This window comes from Protomyctophum bolini (genome assembly GCF_963924005.1).
Source record: "Protomyctophum bolini genome assembly, chromosome: 17".
NCBI classification, from domain to species: Eukaryota; Metazoa; Chordata; class Actinopteri; order Myctophiformes; family Myctophidae; genus Protomyctophum; species Protomyctophum bolini.
Window position 1 is genome coordinate 22,937,903 of NC_137878.1, and position 27,415 is coordinate 22,965,317.

At 43.1% G+C, this 27,415-nt stretch overlaps 1 protein-coding gene across 4 annotated transcripts; it reads right to left on the reverse strand.

Annotated features, from left to right (window-relative positions):
• Window positions 1–419: 419 nt before the first annotated feature.
• On the reverse strand, window positions 420–24,045 carry fam49al (family with sequence similarity 49 member A, like). 4 transcript variants are annotated; one of them, XM_080787297.1, is made up of 11 exons: window positions 23,961–24,045; window positions 15,449–15,528; window positions 11,765–11,886; window positions 10,967–11,072; window positions 7,212–7,348; window positions 6,265–6,342; window positions 5,149–5,265; window positions 4,634–4,713; window positions 4,191–4,317; window positions 3,656–3,726; window positions 420–2,814 (listed from the first exon to the last, which is right to left on the reverse strand). In XM_080787297.1, exons 2-11 carry the CDS (start codon window positions 15,519–15,521, stop codon window positions 2,751–2,753), a joined length of 975 nt encoding a protein of 324 aa, XP_080643423.1. In that variant the 5' UTR covers window positions 15,522–15,528; window positions 23,961–24,045; the 3' UTR covers window positions 420–2,750. The 4 variants fall into 4 exon arrangements, with proteins under 4 accessions (XP_080643423.1, XP_080643425.1, XP_080643422.1 ...); XM_080787299.1 differs by lacking the exon at window positions 15,449–15,528 and adding an exon at window positions 16,797–16,876 and having other exon boundaries at window positions 23,961–23,978; XM_080787296.1 differs by lacking the exon at window positions 23,961–24,045 and adding an exon at window positions 21,081–21,181.
• Between the last annotated feature and the right edge of the window lie 3,370 nt (window positions 24,046–27,415).

Here is a 27,415-nt window from a genome sequence, read left to right on the forward strand (position 1 = left end):
AGAGAGAGAGGAGTGTGTGTGTGTGTGTGTGTGTGTGTGTGTATACGTGCGTACGTACGTGTGTGCAGTTAACAAAGGTGCAGACGATCAGAAATCAGCAGAGAGTGATCGACGTTTGCGCTACTGTATGCCGAATTGAAGTGGACTCAGTCCCAGACTTTTTTTTTCTCCCTGGAAATAAAAACGTCTGGGTTTCCGAGGCTACTATATAGCACTGTCCTTTTCGATTGGGCCTTTTGACTCAAAGGCTTATTCTAAACAAAAGAGGAACCACGCAGACAAAGAGCATCCATGGTTGAATGTAATAAATGACAAGTTTATTGTTGCACAAAATGTACAAAATAACAAGCAAATGGACAGGCCTCCCCCCCCCCCAACAATGATGGCCCCTCCCCTCCCTCAGTTTAGTCATTCGCCAATATGAAGTTGGAATTCTTAAAACCTATGACTATGGCAAGTGGTCCAAGCCAAAACGCATGGTAATTCTGAGAGACAACACATACCCAATTTCAGCATCACTGAACAATTAAAAATGAATAGAAACACCTTATTTACACATTTCTTGTCAGAACTTTTACAACATGCCATCTATATATTTATACAGAATATGCTTGTGCACATACCCCTGTATAGAAAATATATTATAAGTTCAAATTAAGATAGACTAAGGGCTATAGACATCCAAATTACAGCACTTCTTTTGAATCTCTGTTTGAATCTTTTTTTAGTTTTAGTTTTAAATTCTAATTTTTAATACCCATTTATTCAATTATTTACTTCTTAACCAGCCTCGCTAAAAAGAAGAAAAAAAAAAAACTCAAATGGACTGTATGCAGTTTGTGTGTTTTTCCTCAAGAAAAGACAAAACTATAGTCTTAGATGATAGATGGTAGAATGGAAAAAGCCTCACTTATGTACACTAAAACATTCTGATCTCCTGTAGAGAGAGAGAGAGAGAGAGAGAGAGTGAGGGTGTATACTTGTATTACTATACTTGGTAGACGTCGCAGAATTGGAGAAACGGTGTGTGTGTGTGTGTGTGTGCGTGTGCGTGCACGTGCGCGTCATGATGTTTGGTGTGGTCATTCTTTCATTGTTACAAGGCTAACGCTGCGACTGCGTTCACACGGGCAGATGCAAAAGATGCAAAGCTACACGGTGCATTTGTAGCTTTTTGCAGCAGCTACAAACGTCGGATGTATCATTGCATCTTCATGTCGCTGGCTTCCATTGACAATGAATGGTAGACTGTAGCTTTGCATCTGCCCGTGTGTAACGGCATAAACTCCCACCACCATGGCTGCTGAAGAATGTAAGAAGAAGAGCGTAAACCAATCAGCTTTGGCACTGGTTGAAGGAGTAAGTGTGCTGCGTTTAGTTTTTTTCTTCCCAGAATGCCTTTCTTCAGCCTTTCCTATTGTCCTCTCACGTCTTGGGGACACACATAACAGGCCACACGCATTTGTACACCCTTAAAAGCACCCGTTTAAAATCACAGAATGGATGAGAGCGGCTGTGGAGTCATGGCTTTCCTGAATTCACATGTCTTGTGTTGATCTATAAAGGCTAAATGAAGTTATGTCCAGTGGTCTGGTCTTGCGTCAGTTAGAACAGAATGATTTCTTATACGCTATAATTATTGTGTCCTAAAATACATTAGCACCACGGAGAGTGAACAACCTTTTTTCAAAGTAAAGGCAAACGACACAATGGTTTTGTGTGGAGAACGAACCGAGCAGCACACTAAAGGTGTTTTTTTTTTTGTGCCATGAAAAAAGAAAACACACACACACACACACACACACACACAAACACCCCACATATCCCATGATGCAAATTAATCGTTTGATGATGATGATGAACGAAGAGGAATGTGGACTATATAACGGGAGGCATTCTAAAAGTCGAAGGTGGGCTTTATCTCCTCGTGTCCTTCCCTCGCCTACCTTCCTTCCTCAGCTGCACTGATGAAAGAGGAGCGGGAGAGAAAAAATAAATAAAAAAAGAAGACATGAACAGGCGTAAGCAAATCTCCGGAGGGCATCCATCCATCCATCACATTGCTCAGTGCGTCGCCCGAGGTCAGTGCAGCTGAGGGAGCAAGGCCAGGCACCCTACAGTACCTAAACCACGTCACTGTCATGTCTACAGCCTTGAGAAGCGGCACACCTCTGCAGGCCTCCATCAGGTGACGCAGGCGAGACTCAAGGAACTGAATGGTGGGAAAAAAGAGGCTTTGTTAAACCTCACCAGTTTTACTAAGTGGAGAAGACGGTGTTGCTTTCAAAGTGTGTGTGCAAAAATACGTTCGTCAAACTAACGTTGGGATATGAACCTTTTTTTTTTCCTTGAATACATTTTCAGTCTATGTTTCTTTGATTCTGCGATATAGCTTCCTCCTCTTTTTCTTTAGAACTACCTATGTTCATCTGGCGCCTGTGTTGCACTTTTCTTTAATATATATCTATATTTTATTCTCCTGGCTTTTGTCTTTATTTCTTTTTTTCTATTTTATAAAATGAGAGACAGAATGATGGACAGCTGACAATATATATATAATTATTTTCCTCTTTTTTTATCATCAGGTCTTTGTGAACCTGGGGACCGTTTTTCGTTCGTTGTAAACAAACAGGTTTTTTTTTGTTCTTTTTTCCTTCTTTTCAGCCGTTGGCGTTGGTTTTCCTCCCTTTGCTCCTCCGCTCCTCCTTTGTGTGGCCTCTTTCCTCTCCTCTCTCGCCGCGCGTCGTCTCTCATTGCAGGAGGGCCCTGATTTGTTTGGAAGTGCTGTCATCGTTTAGATGTCGTGTCGTATACCTGCGAGAGGAGAAATGTGTGCATGAGAGACGCATTGGAAACCGAGGGGGTGTGCCAACATGTCGACGATGTGGCGATACAATTTGTATCATCCTCCCGGCAATATCGCAATATATCGAAATATTGTGATATTGATTAGTTAGAAGTCTCCTGAGGAGGTGTGTCTGAAACAAATCAATAATGGAGAAGGCAAGATTCGTGTACAGGTCCACATTGAAAATAATCTGAAATATTGACTTAAATGTGACCCTGTGTGAAACAATTAATCAAATAATTGATTAATCAACCGGCATACAATTTATCAATTGTAATTAAATATTAGATGAAATGAAGAAAATGCCAGCACTCATGTCCTTTTCACATGATTGTATTTACCTCTGACGTTTAGGCCTGGTTGGCCTTCCTCAGCGTAATTACATATTGAAATCCTTTTAGACATTGTTAACATTTTCGTATGCACTGCTCACAGCTTGCCAAAATTGGAACACTTTACTTTTGCCGCAAATTATTAGTGCTAATTAAAAAAAAACCCAAAAATAATAATCATCGGTTGCAGTCGTAGGTCCATCAACACTTTTTTCTAAAGGATGTGGAAATTAAAAGGGTCATTTAACAATGTACGTATCAATTGACATTACTTAAACCGTCGTCCCCGTCTACACAGTATGATCCCATCGGATTCAGATTCTTTGGCATGTCTCATTCTTTTCGTATTTTCCTTCTGTCACGACTCACTACCTCTCTCTCTTGTTCTCTCTCACGCACGCACGCACACACACACACACACACACACACACACACACACACACACACACACACACACACACACACACACACGAACCTCAGTGCGTTGAGTAGTCCCTCCACACTGTTGGATGGCTGCTCTTTCAGCACCTTGATGCAGCCCTTCATCTGCAGCGCACAAAGACAACACAGTCGGTGGTGGAAAGAAAGTACTTTCACTTTAGTAAAAGTGTCAGTCCTGCAATGTAGAACTGCTCCGTTACAAGTGAAAGTCTGGAATTAAAGATGTACTTCAGTACAAAAAAGTATTGGCATCAAAATTTAATTAAAGTACTCGCTATGCAGAATGTCCCATTTCAAGTTTACGAATGTCTACAAATATTTAGAAAGTAGCAGATCTACAAGCATCAATGTGTCGCGATGCGACGCATTGTGTGCTATTTTCAAATGGCCCAAATGTATATAGGGCCAAAGTGTCTAATGTATGTTTTGTAATAATAATCATAATACAGTTTTTCACAGGTAGTGCATACTGTATATGTGCATGCATATGCAAGCATGCTCTCTATGGCTTGTTTTGGTTCTTGTAGATCACTGTGTGTGTATGTGTGCATTTAATTTACAGCGCTTACGTCGATTTTGGAGGTCTTGGCGAAAGCCCCCACTGGGTGGACATGGTCGTAGAGAATGATGACGCCCACCATCACCCTCATACAGAAGAGCATGGTGTCTGTGTTAGTGAACCTACAGCGGTACTCCCTACGGCGGACACAGAAGGAAAAGTAAGAGAACATTATTATTATTTCTTTCAGAGTTAAATTGATATAAATGTCCTGGCTTTTACAGCGTAGAATGAGGCAATCACAAGCATTTTGTAATCACTGTCCCAGGTCACTAACAACTCCTATATTCAATTTGAGGCAGTTTAACATAAAACCTGAGGTGAAGGGCAAATCTTCACATATTGATGGACTAGTAATTGTGTAAGTGTTCGAGTTTCATGAGCTATAGGGACGGGCGAGGATGTAAAGGGAGGGATGGACAGAGGAGAGGCAAACGAAAGGAGGCCACTTACGGAGTCTCCAGCATGACACGGCAGACGCAGGCCATGGTGCTTAGACAGTCTGTGGTGTCCTCTATGGGCAATGTCTTATTCTGGAAAGAAGAGTCACTGGTCAATGGGCTATATGCACACAGAATAACTCTTCCTACTTCCGGGACGCTTCCCTACTTCCTTCACAGGTGTTACCGATGATACGAATTAATGTTCTGTTCCATTTAGTGTGCACACCCGTACAGGGCAATTTGGAACCCACTCAAGGGCACTTTGAGACCCACTGTGTGTGTGTGTGTGTGTGTGTGTGTGTGTGTGTGTGTGTGTGTGTGTGTGTGTGTGTGTGTGTGTGTGTGTGTGTGTGTGATGGCAATTTGACTAAGGATTATCAATTCAGTATTTAACCACAAGATGGAGACAAAGCATATGAATACAATTTGTATTTGCACATTTGCAACAAACACAGTAGGCCTATAGCAGAAAAGGCATTTTACCACATTAAAGCCAGAAGGCGTTTATGAATAGGTTTAGTTTACCTCTGAAACGAATTTAGTGGTGGCGTTACTCAAAGTCTTCAGCATGGGCGTGGCTTCCGCATAGAACAGAGACATCCGATTGGCCATCTCATTGTTCACCTCATTCTCAGCTTCCAGCTGTGAACCAAACAATAATTTAATTAATTGGTTTTCAACATGTGTTCTGGGGAACCTTAGGGGTCCTTGAGGGGTCTCCGAGCTAAACTTTCATAGGTAGGAACCAAATGGACCCTTGCAGGTCTGTCATGGGTCCATTTGGTTGCATTTGTTGCATTTGGTTGCATTTCTCAGACTCTGAGTTAAACTAGGAAAGTGTGCTCCTCAGAGCACAGGTCTGCGCTAGGCCGGGTTGCCTAGCCTCTTGGCCAATTGGAATGGGATCTGAAAATCGCAGAAAATGTAATCTGATACAAATGCAGCTGTTCAATCCTCTGTGATAGTTTGGTCTTCCTGTGTGAGGGGTATACAGTTTTACCATCTTGTACCATTTGCATGTTGTATTATTGCCTGTATAGATGTTGAACCATTACATGGAACACAATGTAAAGAAGCCTTTGGCTTTTGTATCATAATTTTAAAATATTCAATCACTCATTCAAAGACAGACCAACTGACTGTGGCTTATACTAATGTAATAGCTGTTCACAGCAAAACAAGCACTAGTCTCTCAAGACAGACTGTTGCCTCGTGTAAGACAGAACAAGCACTAACATAGATATACAAGATAAAGACAATTTATTTCGCACAAAGTGATTGAAATGTAGTAACAGTCTATTCTGTCCGGTGTGTGTACAGTTACCTTTGAAGAGCATGAGTAGGCTAGTAGTGTACAAGTGCTATTGTGTGAATAGTGATATTCAACGATCTAATATTTATCTGTTTTTTATTATTTAATTTATTATTTGGATTTACTATGTGCCAAAACATATGGAATACACACAATGCACTTTAGTGACTTTGAATTTCGACCTAGGGATAAGGACCTAGTAGCACTTAAGTTTGTAAATGTTTCTGGTTGTGATGGACTGTATGTTCTTCCACCGTCTCTTGTTAGATGTGTTTAGAACATGGATGTTGCTGCTGCCATGAACTTTAACATGGACTGACAAGGCCTACCTGCTGGTTGTTCAGCCTGTTCCTACTTATGGTCCTCCTGTAGTAGCTGAAGTCATTCTGAATGGCTGGGTTGGTCATCTAGGGAGAGGGAAGGTGATGATGGGGAAATGCTTTTAAGAAGATGTTATCGTCACTGTCGTGCAGAGACCTTGTATCTCCGTAGTTCAACTTTGTATGTTTTCTTTTCAGTAAATCAGTGGTTTTCAACCTGTTTGCTTATCAAGGCCCATTATTTATTCGGCATTCAAGCCACGGACCACCATTTGATGACATTTAGCCTCTCAGACCCAACACTATAGAATGTTTTGTTCGTTGGCTAAGTCCACAATTTTGTCCACAATTCCATGCTGCATTGATGTGTTACCATATAGGAGAGATAAGGCAGACGTTGATCAAAATAAGAATTATTTTACATGCTCTAATTGTAGGGATGTCTTCCAAATTAGTTGTGAAATTAAATTACCGGTAGTGGTAAAAGTTTAGAATTGGAATTATGTATATTTGCAGCCATATATATATTTTTTCCATACCAGAATATTCAAAACATCAATATTTGAACTTGAGCTGATTCCTCATAGTATTGACTTCATATACCAATAGAAAAGATCACACCAGTGTGAAGTGAGGGGCCGGGCGCTCTTATCATCATACATCATCTCATTCCGACCAATCACAATTTGTGTCCTCACTTTTGTCTTCAATGTTTGTGTTTACACAAACACTCAAATATATATTACAAAGCAATTAAGCCATTAATAATAAAAAAAATCCGATTTTTGCCATTTTGAAAATTTCCACTCAAACCATTACTGCGTGTCCAGACTCCAGACACCTCGCTATTGGCGATATTCATACCGCGGCCATCTTTCCAGCAAGGTACTGTACGAGGCTTGTTGGTGTTGCTCAAACAACTCGACCCTCTCGTTCTCCTCCCTCTCCTTGCTCACCTTCAGTTCGTCGAAGCTGAGCGTGAAATGGAGGATCTCAGCAAACTGTTTGGCCAGTGCCTGCTCTCTCTCCAGGTGCTGCATGGGAGCGTATGGTGGACTCGTCAGGGCCTCCAACAGGCTGCGCAGGGCATTCTCTGTATATATATATACACACACACACACACATGCACACACACACACACACACACACACACACACACACACACACACACACACAAAGGCGTTAGCTTCCCATTCCCAAATCGTGTACTCATACTGCAAGTGACACCGTAAAATCCAGATTTTTCCACTTTGAACTCTTGAGGCTTTACAAATGGAACCAAAATGGTCCCTTATGGGTCCATTTGGTTCCATTTGTATACTCAATTTGTATTAAACACTCAAACTATGCTTATTAAGACCTCAAAAACTTTGTATATCACAAAGCATAACTCAACATAACATGTACAGTAGTAGTACCAGTCAATAGTGATTCGAGAGAGACATGCTTTGACATGACCTGATGTAACGGTGACCACACATGCCCTCCTTTTCACATAACATGCCACGCTGTCTTTGAACCCCTGACCGTATACAGTCAGTGTATAGAAACGCCTCAGCACCAAAGTCTCCCGAGTATCCCATCTCTTCCATCGCATTAAAAATGCAACAGGGGCCTTCTATAAATACAGCGCTGGTGCGTTTCATCTAAAGGGCCCGGGCAGAAACCCCACTCTAGCAACTCTCCCTCCTGCTGTCACCCCTTCAGCAAGCATAGAGCTGTGAATACTAGACACTGATGCTGCTGCGTTCACACGGGGCACGATGCAAAAGATCTAAAGCTACACCACGTATTTGTGGCTTTGTATCTTTGTATCGGAAAGATACAGCTCAACGTTTTTGTAGCTTTGTAGTTTTTGTAGATTTTGCAGCGGCTACAAACGTCGGATGCATCTTTGCATCGTCATGTCGCTGGCTTCCATTGTCAATGCATGGTAGACTTCTTTGCGTCTGCCTGTGTGGACTCAGCATGACACACTGGTGTTCTTCCCATTCTTCGACATACGCAGGGGTGTAACGGTTAATCAGTAATCAATTGAATTTATTATAAAAACATAATTGATTTGAATCGAATCATCCCACATCAGAGTCATCACAATACACATTGTAGATTGTATATCCGTTATTTTAAAATAAAACATATTCTCAATGTCATTAACCGGAGGAGTAATTATCGATAGCTGCAGCTCTAAACACGTGGTGGCTTTCTTGACACGATGGGGATTGCCATTCCATTCACGTCAATTCTAAATCTAGGCCTTGCGACGTGTGCTCGTTCTATAGATCAAAGTGTTTGTTTCTACGTTGTGGGAGAGCACCAGATCTGCCGGTGCACTGCAGGGAAAAGACACTAGGAAATGTTCTGTGTTGGGGTCGTTTTTTTTGCCATTCCAGGCGTCGGAAGCACAGATGTGTCATGTGATCAGGTCCGTTCCCCTCGGCAGATAGGGACGGAAGAGGGTTTATATTAGGGCGATGTCAACAAGAGGTAATAACGTTTAGAGTGCAGGCATGAATCATTGATGCATTAGCATTAATTATTAGTTGGAGCTTGTTATTGCTGTGGTTGGGTGACCAGATGAGGTAGATTGGAGGTATCATTACGTCCCACCAGGGATCCAAAATGACCCTGAACTCTGGGTGTACAAATGGAACACGTTTTTAATAATTTTACACTGTAAGATTATCACTGTTAGTTTAAGTCTGAGCTTGTACACATGGCCCAGTAATGGTACCATTTGCACACTCTCAGAGGTACAGACCTGTGTAAGGGTCCATTTGTACCCCCTGGATGGGCCCTGGACCCGATGTTGTGTCATTGGTGGTTGTGCAGAGGCGATGTCCACTGAACAGATTCATCTGCCTGTATTCTCTGTCTGTCTGTCTGTCTGTCTCTCTACTTCTCTCTCTCTCTGTTCCACTGTTTCCGTAGCAACGGCTGCTTGCCTGCTAGGTCAGCCTGCTGCAGGGCTGGCTGAGATGTGTGTGTGTGTGTGTGTGTGTGTGTGTGTGTGTGTGTGTGTGTGTGTGTGTGTGTGTGTGGTACATACAGTATGTGAGAGTATTTATGTATGCGGCAGTGTGGTGTGTGTGTGTGTGTGTGTGTGTCAGGATGCGTGGTGTGTAGGTTATGAATGCTGCCTCCCTCGCTCTGTGTTTAAGTTATAACAGCCCCACATTGATTATGACATTGTTATGGCACTCCATTGCCCCCCCCCCCCCCCCCCACACACACACACACACACAGTCACACACACACACACACACACACACACACCCATCCCCTTTCTGTACACCATATGTGTAACTGGTGGCCCCCACCTTCACTTATAACCCATTTAGACCTGAGGACGATTCTACAAATGTCCTCTAAATCCTGACAGTTTTCTGAAAAAACCTGTTTCTACGTTAGTGGTTCTCAAACATTTTCATGTCAAGTACCCCCAAACATTATATGTAATTGGCCGCCGACCCCATCTGAAAATATGTTGTTCCAGGGACCCCCCCCCCCATGAAGCAAAGATTTGAGTTCAAAACGTTGCTCTGAAAGAATATATATTCAAAGATTTGCGCCACATTTTTCATGATTTTTCAAAAATAGCAGATCTACAAGATTGTAGTGCAGCACTCGGTGCCGCGCTATGAGCTTGTAGATCTGCTATTTTTCAATAGCTGAAGTATAACATAATGCTTAAACACCAAAAGGGGTTCCCGTCCAGAATGGGTGAATGTGGCCCGCAGGTTAATATCGGAATTTCAGGCTGCTGTTACAATTCCAAACATGCAAACATGAGCCGCTTTAATTACTTCAGTCTATATTGGCAGCATGGGAATATAGTGGCCCTCTGGAGTGAGTGTGGGAATATAGTGGCCCTCTGGAGTGAGTGTGGGAATATAGTGGCCCTCTGGAGTGAGTGTGGGAATATAGTGGCCCTCTGGAGTGAGTGTGGAAATATAGTGACCCTCTGGACTCTAGAGTGAGTGTTGGAATATAGTGGCCCTCTGGAGTGAGTGTGGGAATATAGTGGCCCTCTGGAGTGAGTGTGGGAATATAGTGGCCCTCTGGAGTGAGTGTGGAAATATAGTGACCCTCTGGACTCTAGAGTGAGTGTTGGAATATAGTGGCCCTCTGGAGTGAGTGTGGAAATATAGTGACCCTCTGGACTCTAGAGTGAGTGTTGGAATATAGTGGCCCTCTGGAGTGAGTGTGGGAATATACAGTAGTGGCCCTCTGGAGTGAGTGTGGGAATAGTGGCCCTCTCCATGGTCAAAGTTGACGACCCCTCATGCCTCACTCTACATACACCTGTCATGTTCTGTGGTTCCCATGTAGCCCACTAGATCCGCTGGGTCCGTTTGGTACTCCTGGTTTTCCCTCCTGCCGCCAGCTACAGTATGTCATTGCATTTGTCTGATGCCCCATGCAGGCCTAATAAATACTAATCTTTAAGTGCAAGTAGACAGAATGACAAAGATTGACAGGTGAATGTATTTAACTAATTAAGCTCTATAAAATCGTACAACGAAATAGTTGATTATTTTTCCCCCACAAAGGTTTTTGAATTTAGGTAGTTTTTTTTTAATATATATATTTTTTTGAAAAGTTTTGAAACATTTTTCTCAACTCAGGGAGGCCAGCAGGGTGAAAGTGGTTAACTTCTGGTAGAGCAGGAAAGCAAAAAGCAGGTTGAAGGTTTTTGCCCATTGCTCACCCAGTCTTAGGGAGAATTCATAGAAGCGCTTGAGCTTGGCCACCAGGGGGCACACTGCATTCCATGCTTTCTCCTGAAGAGCCAGGTCTCCTGGGTTCTGGATGGCCTACAGAGGGGGGGGGGGGGGAGAGAGACACAAACGCAAACAAACGTTACTTTCCAAATATTACACGCGTCCTTTCCTGTCTCCCTGAAGTTCAAAGCAACATTTCACTTTGGTAATGGCTTTGCGATCAGGATGGAAGAAAACCTGAAGGTCTCAGCCGTAATTTTGAAGTGAAACACCAAGAGAGACCATTTCACCATCTGACATAACCCAAGTGGTCACCACGTGCGTTACTGAGACAACATCACTGGCAAGGCACAGTTTCTGTTTCAAATTAGCATGCATGATGCATGACTCGGGCGGAAGAATGATATTGTTTAGGAGGCAATGACAGGAATCTGTTCTGTCACTATTTGTTAGCAAGCCAGTTCAAAGACATCAGCAGGAGTTGTTCATACAAGGGTGGCAGATGAACAAAATGTGCAACGGTTCATCGTGCCAGTGGTTTTACATCAAAATTGTTCACTTTTATTTTTGTCAGAAAAGCTACAACAACTATTCCACAAATAGCATTTTTTCCAGAAAACCAATCGAGACTAAAAAGCATGTCAGAATGTTTCTGGCAGTGCTGCTGGCGGAACTAGCACGTGGGTGTCATTTTCCGCACCAAACAGCAATAGCCAACTGGCGGCGTATCGATGTTTTAACACGTGTTATGGACTGGTTAATGTGCGCATGCAGCCTCCCCTCACTTCTCGTATCTCTTGGCCCGCCCCGTTATAGGACTGCAGCTCCGCTAGGATCCCATGAGCCTCCTCCAGCACGGCGCTGACCTGGTTCCACACGGCTGTCTCTGCCTCCGTGGGCTGGGCATCTGGAGAGGGAGGGGGAGAGAGAGAGAGAGAGCGGGGGAGAGGTACAGAGGGCGGAAGAATAGGTAGAGGGAGGGAGGGAGGGAGACGAGAAGCACGAAGCAAACAGGTACAAGAGGAGGGGAGAGGTTGAGAGGGAAGGAAGACAGAGAGTGGGCGACAGAGGTGAAAGGGAACCGAGGGAGCGAGAATTGGTGTGGTGTGGACGAGGGGTTGGAAGATAGTGCGGAGGGGATGATAGAGAGACGAGAGAGATGGAGATGATGTTTGACGGCAGAGGAGAGATAAACCAGAGAGAGAGGGAAAAGGGTATAATAGAACCAGAAGGAGTGGGAAGAGAGAAAGGCGTTAAGAGAGCTGATGGGATGTCAAGTGATACAGCCCTTAAAAGACCAGATAAAAACCTGACATCAGTCTAACCACTTCCTTTAAATCCCCTTAAAAGGTATCGCCACAATTCAACGTAATCGAATGTGAGTTGACTCAAGCTGTCTATGAGTTAACACAGCCATGCACATCTGAGGTCAGGATCTGGCCTGTGAACAGCAGATTAGATTTATAGATTAGTCATTAGATCGGAACACCAGAGATGGACATAAACCCAAGCCACAAGTCATGCTCTGTCACGCTGTTGGGTTTGATTAAGTTGTAGCTGCCGCTTGTGTGGGATCTAGATAGACAATAATTCAGTTTAAGTTTCGGGTGATAATTTAGAAGTGCATCAGGACATCTCAGGACATCTGGGATGGTGTTTTGTCCAACTAGTGAACTGTTAATGCCACAAAAGTTAATTTGTCAAAGATTTATATGGGGTTGTAATGACAAGTCCCCCATCAGAGAGGTGCAATTCCTTTTACCTCTATCACGTTTACTACAGTATGTACAATTTTGTTAGACTTTGTTTCGGTTTGGTTCGACTTTCAACCTGTCGTGCCTACAGTATTTTAGGTATGTCATGAGTCATGACATACCTAAAATACGCACGACAGGTTGAAAGTCATGACTCATGACGATGTCAAAAGGTGTCATAGCTCATAAGTTGCAAGGCCTAGATCGTCAATTTTTGCTATTTTGTTGTATGATGGAGTTTAGATAGCTCAAGTTAGCTCAGGTTAATGCTGAGATCGGCTAAGCAAACTGGGGAGGGCCTTCAGGCATAACTCTACATGTACATACTGTACACAAACTGTATCCACACCATTTTGCTGCAGGGCATCTCTCAGTAACAGCTCTGTAATGCATTGTTTGCCTATGCAGTGTGCTGTTGGCGCACAAGCCGGAACACGTGTATGTGTTGCATTATATACACACACAAGGATTTTCTCTTCTTGAGTCATCCGTGCCTAACGTATGACTCAGGTGCTGTATGTGACATCTGCTTAAAGCGACTGTATGGGAATGCCTTCCCTTCATGGATGGTGGTGGTTCCAAAACCCCTGAGCAGACACGGCCCCTCAAATATCCTCAGGCTTATAGCTTTCATTGTGCACTACGTGTAGTAATAATAATTATCTGGGTTCTTGTATGATCTATTCTCCATCACATCAAGGAAAATAAAATCTCAAGTGGTAATTTAACTTGGCGTAAAAATTTACCCGTAAGGTTAAATTAATATATGTATTAAAATGATTAAACATTTTTTTTGTGTAGGACCCAGAGTTCCGAGCTGTACAAAGTGCTTTGTACTTTTGTGCACCCAAAGGGAGGTGTATAAATGCACAGTATATACAGATACAGCTGTTGCTGTTATAAACATCTCACCTGTAAAGCACACGTCTGATTTGATCACAATGTTATCTGATTTGTAACCAGGGCTCAAAATGCACTCAAAGAGTTATGTCTTGACTCTTGTCCATCGACTAACGATGGAGCAAAGATTATGATTTATTATGGATAAATCGATTTGTTCGATTAACTGCTGCACCCCTATATGCAGGCGTTGCACTCTCTCCATAGAACTTTATGCTGAACTTTAGACCAACCGTGTGACAGAGCTGACTATTGTCTTGTCTTTGGGTTGAGTAGGACGGCTCACAGATTGGAGAGGGGGAGTGTCTAGACGTGTCAACCTAATCAATTCCAGGTCCTTTTCATGCAGTGAGTCACTGCCATTATGTATGAAGGTGAGATTCAAGATTAAAGACGACCTCTCTTTCTCGCCATCAGTGAGCCTACCTCCTCCTATTGTAACATACAATCAGTGAGCCTACCTCCTCCTATTGTAACATACAATCAGTGAGCCTACCTCCTCCTATTGTAACATACCATCAGTGAGCCTACCTCCTCCTATTGTAACATACAATCAGTCGAAAAGTAAAAAAGCAGCTGTTAAGGGATGTTGGAAGAGGAAGAATTATGCTGGAATAGATTATGGCTAAAGTCAGTTGACTGGGAGGATGAGATGGTGGCGAATGGAGGTGGCCATGTTTACTTGGTTAGAGTGACACACACACACACACACACACACACACACACACGCTCGATAGATCATTCTGGCTCACACAACGGGTTAGAACAGAGGGAAGATGCAGAGTTAGAGGGATAATGTTGGACCTTATTGTATCATTATCCACAAGCGACAGAAGGATCAAAGGACTGGCATTCTCTTGTATTTATTCAGGGTCTAATTGAACCGGCACCGATGGGTAAACGTACACGCATAACGGCACTGGTGGCAAACGAGGAGTTAAGCATATGATGTGTATATATTACACTGTTTATGCGAAATTAAAAAAATTAAACGAACAGCTGATCAGAGCGTTACTATATTTTTATAGTTTTTTTTCTTTTATTTTCCATTTGCCTTTAAAGTTTAAAGCCTTTTATGTTTCTGTTTAAAGTTTAAACAGAGGCTGAGTGGCGTTTAAATACCAGTCCCTTGATAGCACTGAGCAGAAATCAAAACAAAGGATTAAGGAGCGTGTGAGGGAACAGCTAGGGGCCAATGGGTGCATGAAATGATGACAACACTGGTAAACACAGAGTGACTGCAGGGTTCGATTTGAAACGGGGGAGATATTTTCTTGACCACTTAAGCCCTGGCATGTATACTTCTTTGTATGACAAATAAAATAACGAAAATAACTGATCTACTAGCTCACAATTTCAATTTCAGTCACAGTGCGATGCGATGTGTTGTGGGCTTGTAGATTTGCTATTTTTGCTATAGGCTTGTATTATATCAAAGAAAAACGTTTTGACACATTTGGACAGATTTAGAAATATTTGCCCGAAATAGGGAATAGCCAGGGTTAATGTACGGTTAACATACTGTACATGTTTTATTAAATTGTTACATTGTGATAAGACATCTGCATTTCCATAAAGGAAATGCATGTAGTGTATTTACTACAGTTTGGCCAAAGCAGGGATAAAACATGATCCCCACCAGCGATAAAAACATAATAATGATCAGAGACAGGGGGATATTAAAAGTAGAGGCATGGATTTCACCCCCGTCAAATCGAACCCTGCGTGACGGAATGAACACTGAAACAAAACCAAAGGAAACACGGAGAAAGGGAGAACTAAAAGAAAAGGAAAAAAAAAAGCGGATGGTCTCACGTTCAAAGTCAAGGAAAACTATTTGGCCATGCTCAAGTTCGGCGCAAGCCAGGACTTTCAGGAGATTTCCCATGAGCCCCCTGGAACAGAAAGAGGGAAGAAGTCTGTGGGTGATGAGGGATGGGTGTTTGGGGGGTGTGTGAGTGTGTGTGTGTGTGTGTGTGTGTGTGATGTGCGAGGAGTGGAGTGTAGGGAGTTGGCTAGCAGGTTGGGGTTGTCGTTGGAATGGTACCATGGAGTCATGATGGGTGAAGGTGGGATGGAAACAGGTGCTCCGACAGTCTGTAATCCCACTCTTGGTTTTGAGCCAGCGGAGTTTAAGAGAATCTGCTGCTCCCAGAAGCTCTTGTCTTGACAAGCATTCAGTGCAGTTATCATTTCAAAATGTCACATAGAACCTAGTCAGGCAATGGGCTGTATGCACACACGCCATTTTGGAAAGAAGTTGGGCCGCTTCCCTACTTCCTTCACAGATGTTATGGATGATACTAATGAAGGCTCTGTTCCATTCTTGTCAAACAGAGTCCGGGTGCTGCTATTGTGCATGCGTTGTTGGCTCACCAACAACGCTGCTGCTCCAGTGGGTCTCAAAGTGTTTCCAGTGAGCAAAGTGGGTGGGTTCCAAATGGCCCCGTACGGGTGTGTACAACTCTGAGAGATTATGGGAGTCCTTGAAATTAGTAGTTTAAAAAAAGTTTGATAACCACTGCATACTAAATGGAACAGAGCCTTAATTAGTATCATCTGTAACACCTGTGAAGGAAGTAGGCAAGCGACCAGGAAATGTTTGCATATAGCCCACTGTAGATCACTGCCTACCGTTACATCTGGTGAAATCTAAATTCAATGCGACAGCTAGAACAGTCACTAGACAGCCACTAACAAACGTATTGCCTACTTCTTCGAATCATGTCACCGTCCAGATGACATGAAGGACCTCCCTCAAGACTTTGCATTAATTTGGCAATGTAGTTATTTAAAAAAAAATCTCTACTGTTTCCACCCATTTTTCGCAACTACACTGAATTTCGATGTCACCAGACATACTCGGTATAGTTAGAGATATCCTATCGACTGCCTTCGTGAGGCTACATAGAACCAAATGGCTCAGATTTGAGATGATGCTCTTGACGTCCAGGAGTGGGAATAGAGAGCGTCCGATCATGACAAACCACATCCACAATGTCACTCCCTCACACCATCAAAACCTTGCCGAGCCATGTCCAAACATACCCTCCACAACCCCACAACTACACACAAAACGTGCGCGCACACACACACACACACACACACACACATTTCAAATGCATACACACAAACACCAACACACATCCCAGTGGTCACTTACTTTCAAAGTCCAGGAAAAAATGTGGACAATTCTCTAAATCCTTGCCAAGGACCTTAATGAGGTTCCCCATGTCTGGCAACCTGGACGGAAGGAAACAACAAAATACATACAGTACACAGAACCTGGCTGAGATATCGGCACATCTTTTGCAATATCGAATGGTTCCTTTTGTTTTTAGTTTTAATGCACTGAATATACACGAGTGTGTATATACAGTATAAATGTATCTCTTTTTCTTTGCATTATTAATTCTATTTTTTTGTGAAGCGCTTTTGGCATGGTGCTGTAGGGGCTTGAAAAGGGGCTGTATGTGTTTGTGAGTTCGGGGCTAATCTCACAAACCGCTGGACCAGTGACGGTGCCAGATCATTTGTGCACACTGCAAGCGTATGTTTTATACTTAAATATTGAACTTTTTAAACTTTAACTGAACTCAATGTAGGGCTGCAACCTTGCCCAAATACGTAGATGAATGACATGACATCACAAGTAAGAGATCCACATGGAAGCCACGCCGCTATTAGATGTCTTGTTTAGTTTTCTGCATGTTTCTCTCATTTCCCTTTCCGCATTTCTCCTTCCATCTTGGCATCCCGTCAGACATACCGATCACACATGACATGACTGACACTAACCATTGAAGTCCAGAATGCACGCAGTATTTGATTAGAGAGGACTGTAAATCCAGCATCGAATCACTTAGGTCGCTCATTGGGAGCCGCTGTAGAGCTTTAATCCGTTTACATTACTTTTGTAACTTAATAAAAGCCTGCAATATGGGAGGTACTCTTGCTTAAGAATACCCTTTATGTACAGGAGTCTATAGAACCTTTATGAGAGAAGGCAAGCTCTCTCTGACGTCCATGCCCATGGGCAATAGAAAAGCACTGTAATAAAGCAACTCGGATAATAGGCGTAAAGGGAAGTGGGACAAATCCATTAGGACAAGATTCCTTTATGAACATGTGGGTACAGCTCACAAAGCTGATATTTTCTATCATGTAGTATAAATTAAACAGTAGATGCAAGCACTGTTGTGCTTGCGTCTAATATTGTGCACATCTACTGAAGCTGAAAAATATATCCCAACTGTCAAGTTTTTGCTAATTGTTCAGGTTGAAATATGACTTTTTTGGTTTCGGGGGAGAAAGAATACAGGTTTGGATATAGATGTGGATAAGAGTCTTCAAAAAACTAAGAATGTGATAACAACTAGATAATGTCGTCTTTTGTCAAAGTTTAGTATAATGGCGTACAAATGTACTAAAACCTGCTAACATAGTATAACGGACAGATAATATACGGTACTGTAAAACTGAGGGGGCAGACGTTGCAACTGAGGGTGCCAGGCCCCCTCTAGCACCCCCGTGGCGCCGGGCCTGTGTTATCTGGTCATTATTTAATTATCCATTACCAACTCAAATCTCATAAAATGTATCACAAAGTCAATGAAAATGCAATTACAACGTCTCTATTACAATTTCAACCAATTGAAAGAGTTTTCATTACCACCGAGTATAATCTGTCACTTGTTACAGTACATCCTAATTTGTTACAAGGTTGCAAATATCCACCTATATTCTCTGCAATGTTACAGTCTCACTGTTTTCAGTACTGCCATGAGCAGAGAGGGGAGCTGACTTTTACCTTATATGGATTAATTTAATATATTCTAAAACTGTCTCATAAATCCTAGCAGTTTTCTGAACAACACTGTATGTTGCTATATCAGTGGTGCTCACACCTTTGTCATGTCAAGGGAAGAGCCTGAAAGGAAGCAACCTAATGTACTGTACCACGTTTCACTTCCGCTTTCATATCCTGTTACATCTGTGCTATATATATACTGCCAGGCTGCCAGTGATGTGTGCCTATAGCATTAGCATGGTTACGAGATGCCACCGTCCTGCAAAAAGGCACAGGCCTTTTCACTGACGCTCAGCAGTAATTGGTGTTGCAATGCAGCACTGAGGAGCAGACAGAGAGGGGAGATGGGGAGGAAGTTAGAATTACCACCGGCCCTGTAGTTGAGAGGTAGATGCTTCGGCTTTGGATTTTGTTTGCTCTATGTTGTCTATACTGTATATGCCTATATATATGCCCAGAGAGAGAGAGAGAGAGATATGAGTTTTATCTTAGCACGTTAAATCAATAGTGGTGGGAGAAAGAGAAAGGGAGAGAGCTGCCTGCTGAGTCACAGCTATACAGTGGTGGACAAAGTACTCAACTCCAGTACGTGGGTCAAAATATAAATATAAATACTCATGGTCAAATATTACTCACTACTTAAAAAAATAAAAAGAGTTTGGGGTTTTGTAGTTGCCATGGTGTAACGCCAAAGATGGGCAAGGAATACTTGCTCCATTAGAAATGTGCTCCCCCCCCCTGGCAAGCCTGATGGAGGGGAAAGGAACTGGTTGGAATAAAGTGTTCCTTCCACGCGCTACGTCCAACCAGGGAAACAAGGAGCAACTTGGACACTCAGGCATGAAGGAAGCATGAGTTCAAGTCCGTTGCTCTCCCCATGTATGGGGACTAGGTTGGCGGAGGGTGTGTAGAGCCCAGGATCACATTAGATAATTGACACAGGGGTGAAAAATGGGTTACAAAATCGTGGGATAAAAAATTAGAAAAAAAAGAAATGTGCTCCTCATTGACATCCATTGTACAGTGAAGAGGCTCCCTTTCAGCCCGTAAACGACCATGAACGAAGCTGAAGAAATCAGTGGTAAATCAGTGTTTTTCAACCATTTAAATTTTAAGGTCCATTATTTATTCGTCAATTTAGCGCACGGACCACCAGCTGATTTGTTGTCAATAAGTTTGTATTTCTTGCCCAACTTTGGAGTTACATCATGACAAGGTAACTACACAATCCAAACCTCTACTACAGTGTCCCAGCCCTTGAAGTATTCAAAAGCTCAAGTAATATCAATAATAGTGAAAATAACCGATCTACAAGCTCACAAGAACAGATAGTCAAAATTCAAAAAGAAAAATTACTCACTCATGTAAATGTACTTAGTTACTGTCCAAGACTCCAGCTATAATTATTGTAATGATTATAACGATGGATAATAGCTCCAAAACAGGATGAAAATCCCCCTGACTCCTCTTGACTTTAGACCACCTGCTGTAAGACACCGGCTGAACTCCATGCTATGAATATATTAATTACATATTCACACTTGGAGCCTGACAAGGTCATTGCAAAGGTGAAGCCATGCTGAGATCCAAGAATACTGCAGGAGTCTCGCTTGTAAAGCGTCAAAGGTTTCTGACTGCCGAATCCAACAGGCTGAGTGTGTGTGTTGCGAAGGAGATACTGTATGGCCAGTGGTTCTCAAGGTGGGGTTCAGGGACCCTCAGGGGTCATGCAGCATGCATTTCCAGAGCATGTTATGGTTAAATCAATTCATTGTGCTTGGTTTGATCAATGGAACTTACATACTAGTATAGGCTACTTTAAGTTCCCATTTAGTGGCATTAAAATGAAAACTTACTTTTCAAGGTTTCAAAGAGAAAATACCATTACTTTATTGCTTTTGCCCAGTAGTGGGCCCTGGTCCACAGGTTGAGAACCGCTGCTATAGGGCACGCACGCATGCACACTATACAGTATCAATGGTACTGTATGTGAAGCATCCAACCATCCATCCAGAGAGTGCTGCCTTGGCTGGTGGTTGCCAGGTTACTGTTGACCTGGTTATAATGGTCTGCTGCCACTCAGCGGTGCAGTGTATGTGAAAAACAACATCCAGCTAGGAGGACGTGTTTGTGTCTGACAAGCTCACAGGCACACACACACACACACACACGCATGTGCGAGCGCGGAAGGTGAAGGTGACTACAGCAGCACTACTGTGAAACCGATAACCACCAAGACAACCATCTTTATGGGGTTGGGACATCTGGCTGAATGTTTTTCCTTTCTGTTAATATGTAGCATCAGACAATACACCCAATGTTATTTAGTCACTGTCAGGCAGAAACCTTATAGCCAAAAATGGTGATGTGACATGTGAGCTTGAAGATCAGCTGTTTTGTAAAGATCTTTAAAATGTTCACAAAATGATCGCCTATTAATGACATGCCTAAACTATAGGGACACCAGGTTGAAAGTGGTTAAGTCTGTGGGTGTGGGTTTTATATAAATATGAATGTAACCAATACAAAGCATCAATGAGAGCCTGTGATGAGCAAGGTTTCCACTGCACTGATCATATTTAAAACCAATCAGAATTAGCCTCACAAACGAATTTGCAAACCAGCTTCTCTCCTTACCGTGTTTTCTTAAGAATGTCTATCTCGCCTCTTCTTGTATCCCCCTCAGTTTATTCTGCCTCCTCCTCTCTTCGTCTTGCCCTCCTATCCCTCTCTCTCTCTCTCCCTCTCTCTCTCTTGCCTGTGTGGAAATGCAACCTGTCGGTGCTACTGAGCTAATACCGGGTTGGCTCTCTTCAGAGTGGGAACAGGTGTCACAGGGTGGCACCAGTTCTCATTCCCTTAGTGACACATACTCTTAAGTTCTGCTCTCTCTCTCTCTCTCTCTCTCTCTCTCTCTCTCTCTCTCTCTCTGTCTGTCTGTCTGACTGACTGTTGATCTCTCTGTCCACTTCACACTTCTCTTTTTTTAGCTCGGGCTCGGCTCTTTTTCATGTTGTTTTCTCTGCTTCCACCCCCCCTGTGGCTGGCGTGTTACACGATTTAAATGTATTTTTACTGAAGCTGTTTGGTTTTACCACAGACTATTAATCAATATAGCTTCAACATAAACTACATCAGGTATACTTTGTAAAATCGGATACATTCCAAATAGAAGTATTCTGCGGCACCCCTGGACTTGCGTCACGGCACCCTCGGGTGCCATGGCACACACTTTGAGAAACCCTGCAATAGGCTTTAGGGGGTCATCAGAATTGATACTAAAACTTTGTGTGATAAGAACTTTTTTACATTAACCACTTGAACCCTGATATCCATATATATCCTCTGGGAATATTCGCAGAAAATAGCCGATCTACAAGCTCACAATGCATCAGGGCGACATGTCATTGGTTATTTTCAGGGAAGTGGCACATATAGGCTCTGGCCTGACAGCGCGCCGCGTGTTCGAGTCCCGTTCATGACGACCTTTGCTGCGTGTCTCTCCCTCTTTCCTGTCCGTCTTCAATGTAACTGTCAATAAAGGCACAGAAGCCAAAAACAAATCTTTAACTTTTTTTTTAAAAGAGTCTTTCGGATTGTAGCCAGTGGCATTTAGTTTTTGCCTGCCAAGAGGGGTCAGCCACTCGCTTCTATCCTAATGGTTGACGCCCAGTCAAAGTTCACCAATGTTGAATCCCTGCATGCATCAAACGTGACCTGCCAACACAGAATGCTCACTTGTGAGCTTGTAGATCTGCAATTTTTTAAATATTTGTAGTCATTTTAAAACGTGAAATGAGACATTCTGCACAATGAGTACTTTCTACTTTTGATACATTTCGATGCCAATAGTTTTGTACATTTTGAATACGGGACTTTTACTTGTAACAGAGTAGTTCTATATTGCAGTATTTATACTTTTACTTTGAGTACTTTTCCCACCACTTGCCTTTCTTTATACATGAGTATGTACTGAGCCTAGAAGAGAGTGCAGATCAACTGAAATAGAACAAAGTCCACTGACACAACTGGGTATCAGATCCTTGTTTCTATCGCTGCACAACAATGTTTCCATCACTCAAAATTCCTCGAATTTTAGAAATTCCCGATGAAAGTCAAGTGATCGGAATGTTGTCGATCACAAGTGATGCTGAGAACCAGTGTGCAGACTTTGTTCTTTCTCACTACGTACTCAGCCTACACTTCAGTCGTCCTGAAAATCGAGCAAAGTGCTTCATTTATATAACAGGGCCTATGCAACAAGCACACACACACACACACACACACACACACACACACACACCACTCATCTGTAGTCTAACAAGAGGAACCAACTACTGTAGAGAGTGGCTCCTTCAGCATATTCTGTAATGACAAATCTCCACTCCCTAACTGAACGAACGGTCAAAGAGCAAAGCCGCTCCAGACCTCAGAGCATCTCCAGACAGACAAAGCCCCCTCTAGCCTTTAGCCTGAGAAGACAGTAGTGTCCCTGAAACCTTGTGCATGTTCAAGCCTGAGTTCCACCCTTAATCGTACAGTACAACTACAGGAACAGTCTGCGTTTCTCTACCGAGAAATCAATGTTAATATCATTACACCTCTCTCTCTCCCTCCCCTTCTCTCTGTCCATCCATCTGCTAGAAGTTCTCTCTGTTGCCCTATCTCCTCAGTGGTTTTCACAGTTGGACCCTGAGAGGGTTCCATGACGGAATTAGTAGTAGTTGAATTTCATTCTCATTTAAAATTAGGACATTTACTGTATATTGCTTAATGTAGACCAAAATATCTTGTTTTGAAAGGGCCTGCCCCCTATAGCTGAATGCAGTGGGCCTTTGAAGCAGTTGAGCTGCTGTGCCCAGATGATGCTGTGACTACACCCTCCTCACTCCCCCTTTACCTCCTGAACATCAGTGGTTCTTGACCCCCCCAGGGGTCATTGAGGGGCTTCCAGCTAAATCACCTTTTAATTTTTTTATTTTATATATTGACAGACAGTAGGCTGACAGGAAATGGGGAGAGAGATGAGGGAAAGACATGCAGTAAAGGCCGTCGGGATCGGGAGTCGAACCCGCGGCACACTGCCAGACTGGATTACCAGCCAAGGTGCCTGGACCACTGAGCCACGGCCCAGGTCACAGCTAAATCACTTTAACCACAATAACCCCTATTTAGCCTTTATACTTCTGTTAGGAGTGCACAAGGCCTTTTCGTTACAAAGAGGGTCCCTGGGATGAAATGGGTTCTAAAACATATGAACTTGTGGCTCGTTCACGTGAAAATGTTTCAGAACCACTGCTGTACATCCCCCCCTCTACCCTCATCTCTCCTCATGGAACCATCATCATGTTTCTCCCTGGTCAACTCCATCTCACTTTTCCTCCTCCCCTCCATCTCCTCCTCTCAACGTGGCCCATATGGTGTTTGTCCGCGGTCTGCTGCTTTCAGATGTTGTGTTGTCATATTAACTGTAAATGTATTTCCTCCCTTCCCCGAGCCCTCGTCGTTCATTCTTACCGTATGCTCGCGTTTATCCCCGCGGAACACTTCACTGCATCAACCAGGGCTCGTCGGCTCCACACACCACTGCGGTTACAGCATGAGCACCACCTGAGAGACAGAGACAGAGAGAGAGAGAGAGACAACGATGGAGGTCAACATAATAGATTTCAACATCACACATTGTTGGGGGGGTCAGGAAGGCATTAGGTGTCGAGTTGCACAATGTCAGCAAGAGCAAAGGAAGGCGCACATGTACGGCTTAAACGAAGGGCAGGAGAATAACACACAACCCCACACATTACAGTCTACAAGCAGTCTTTTTGCCTACAAGCTAGGCAAAAAGTAGGCATGTTTGCATAATAATTATATCTTATATCTGTATCTATATTTCGGAGATAATTCATGCTAAACAATACAATATATATGGAGGCTAATGTGGGTGTTATGGGTAAATTAATACAATAATACTCTAAATTTATGTACTACACATGTGGTAATGAAAGCTAAAGGAAGGACATAATTAATTGTGTCCTGCTCACCACTGCCTGTAGACTGTGTTACTGACTGGTGTAACTATTAACACTCACTCTGCTTCCCTTGCATCATCGCATTTTATCAAGAATTATGTCCGGTGGAAACCTTGAATGTCCAAAAGCGTTACTTTACAGAAAACAGAAAAACAAAATAACCTGTGCTCCAATGGATCCGATGTAGTTCTTATTTAGTCACAGGCTCTTGTTAGTACTGTTTTAATTGGTTCAGTATTTCTAAAACCTCACATACACGGTTAACCTCTTTCGCCATCACTTGCAAACATTTTCCAAAATAGCTGATCTACAAGCTCACGACACGTCGCTTTCCAGTGCATTGTGAGCTTGTGGCTTCGCTACCGTTGCCTGACACTACCGTAGGACGAAGTAGGGCATAATTTCTTTGGGGGGGGGGGGGAAACATGAAAAGTTGAATTATGGAGATACATGGTTTCCATGCAACGGCAGCGGTTTGCAGGCAGGAGGAGGGAGAGTGGCATTGGAACATAGTTGCCAAGGAAACCAAGCCTTTCGATTCACTTGGCAACGCGCAGCGGTTGCTATGAGTCAATATTGTTCAGAGTTATCAATCAGATAGGATGGATGGATTAGATGCATGGTTAAATGGATGACACTTTGACACGGACGTAGGTAGGTGCATGTATACTCTGTAGGTAGATCAGTAGTTAAGTGCACTAATGTGACTCGGGACATAAACTTGGGTTGCAGGTCATGGTCTGTTGCGTTGAAGAATTGTGTAGACCAGTGGTTTTCAACCTTTTTCATATCAAGGCCCATTGTTGGCATGATTTGAGCTACAGACCACCATTTGTTGAGATTTACAGTAGCCTCTCAGACCCAAAACTAAAGAAATATATTGTTGTCGTTGGAATCTTGGATACGATTCTGTGCTGTATTGATGTGGTACCATAGGAGAGATAACAGGCAAAGGTTGATCAAAATAATAATCATTTTACATTCTCATTGTGTAGACTTCTTGTATATTAACTTAGTAATGCGGATGTAACTCTTGAGCGTGTAAAATGAAACCAAGGGTCCATTTGGCTTCATTTTACGCTGTGTTAAAGATCTACAGGGGTTCATTTGGTTACCAACGCCATAATTTAGCTAGATACCACTGATGGTCCCCGGACCACTGGTTGAAAACCACTGCTGCAGAACAACATTTGAATGGCAATGCACTCATAAGTCATTTCTGAACTGAATTTGCTGATAATCACCTGCTGTTTGTCCGTACATATTTGTGTATTTGCATGCTTTGCACGCTTTGGTGTGCCTTTAAAAACCTTACAGAAACATAATTGACCAATTTTATGGTCAAACCATGGTGCTTGAGCTTGTGTGTGAGAGCACTGAAAAGAAACGATTTATCCTTTCACTATAAAAGACCACGGCTGTTATCAGCTCTGGAACAATAATTGTCAATTAATGAATGACTGAATGAAAATTAAATTTAATTCTGCAACCAGGTGGTTTACCAGGCTAGGACTGACCATCAACCAGTCCACTGAGGCACTAGGGTGGCAGTGGCACAGGGGCAAAGTTCCTGCTCACCACACCTCCACAATAGAGCGTATGCACACAGTGGCCATCTTGCCATCCTAATAAAAATGCACCACGTCTCTGTGTGTACGTACCTCTGTAATCCACATAACTCGAGAACCGTTCGCCTCACCGACTACAATTTGACACGTATTCCACACCCCCACCTAAGTCCGTCGGATCGCCGGTTGTCCAGAACCAGCACAAAAGCCTCTGCCCGGGCTCTGGACATGGCCCTAGTTCTGCATAGACTCCATATTTGGGCATACATGCCTGACAAATAACTCCATAAATTATTTGTACTATCTGATCGTATTAAACGATGCCAAACTCACAAACATTGCAGCTGTCCAGAAAGCTTGATTTATCCTCTTTCTATCTGCAAAGTGTTTGTTTCATAAAAATCCAACGTAGACATGAGCTACTTTTCTTTCGAAGTGTTGGAGTTTGGAAGCGCTCAGCGCGTATAGCACCTGTTTTGAAATTGTCGCCCCTCTGCACTGTTATTGGTCAGCGAAATAGAAGTTTACTCCCACTTCCTATGTGAACAAAAATAAAAGCCTGGGTACCGTGGCTACCATGCTCCAGACTGTCTGACGGAAGCATGTGAACAGTCTGGGTACTGTGGCTACCATGCTCCAGACTGTCTGACGGAAGCATGTGAACAGCCTGGGTACCGTGGTTACCATGCTCCAGACTGTCTGACGGAAGCATGTGAACAGCCTGGGTACCGTGGTTACCATGCTCCAGACTGTCTGACGGAAGCATGTGAACAGCCTGGGTACCATGCTCCAGACTGTCTGACGGAAGCATGTGAACAGCCTGGGTACCGTGGTTACCATGCTCCAGACTGTCTGACGGAAGCATGTGAACAGTCTGGCTTGCGAGACCGCTGTATAAGAGGAAGCGGGAATTGGCAACGACTAAATTAGCAGAAAAATGGGCCAAAGATAATCTAGAAATGCACTCTGTCGAGGTCCATACAGTACATGGCCTTGTGTACAAGCAGAGCACGCAAGTACTGCTACTAACTAATGTCTATTACAACTGCTGTTCCAAATCCTTTATACCTACCATGAAACATAGTAAGTAAAAATCCCATTGGTACATTCCATTGGTCCCCAGAGTGCATCCGACAGCCAAGCCGTATAAATGTAACTATTGACTTTTCTGGTATAGTCCAGGGAGTTGTAAACCATACCACACCCACTCCCCAGAATTACATGTCTGTACCCATGTCAAGGGAGCTTTGTTTTGACTATGGTTTACTCCGTGGATGATTCCACCGATGCATATCGATCTGTTCATATACTAGCGAAGACTAAAGGTCGATCAGGATGCGGGGAGGTCAGGAGAGGTCATCGTCGTGAATCAGGA

What these genes read in the sequence shown, in the direction of transcription:
- fam49al (XM_080787297.1), bottom strand. Translation starts at nt 15,521, where the DNA reads ATGGGAAATCTCCTGAAAGTCCTGGCTTGCGCCGAACTTGAGCATGGC. An exon ending in CGGGCCAAGAGATACGAGAA is followed by an intron (nt 11,073 to 11,764) that starts GTGAGGGGAGGC and finishes CCCCCTCTGTAG; the next exon opens with GCCATCCAGAACCCAGGAGA. An exon ending in TCAGCTTCGACGAACTGAAG is followed by an intron (nt 6,343 to 7,211) that starts GTGAGCAAGGAG and finishes CCCTCTCCCTAG; the next exon opens with ATGACCAACCCAGCCATTCA.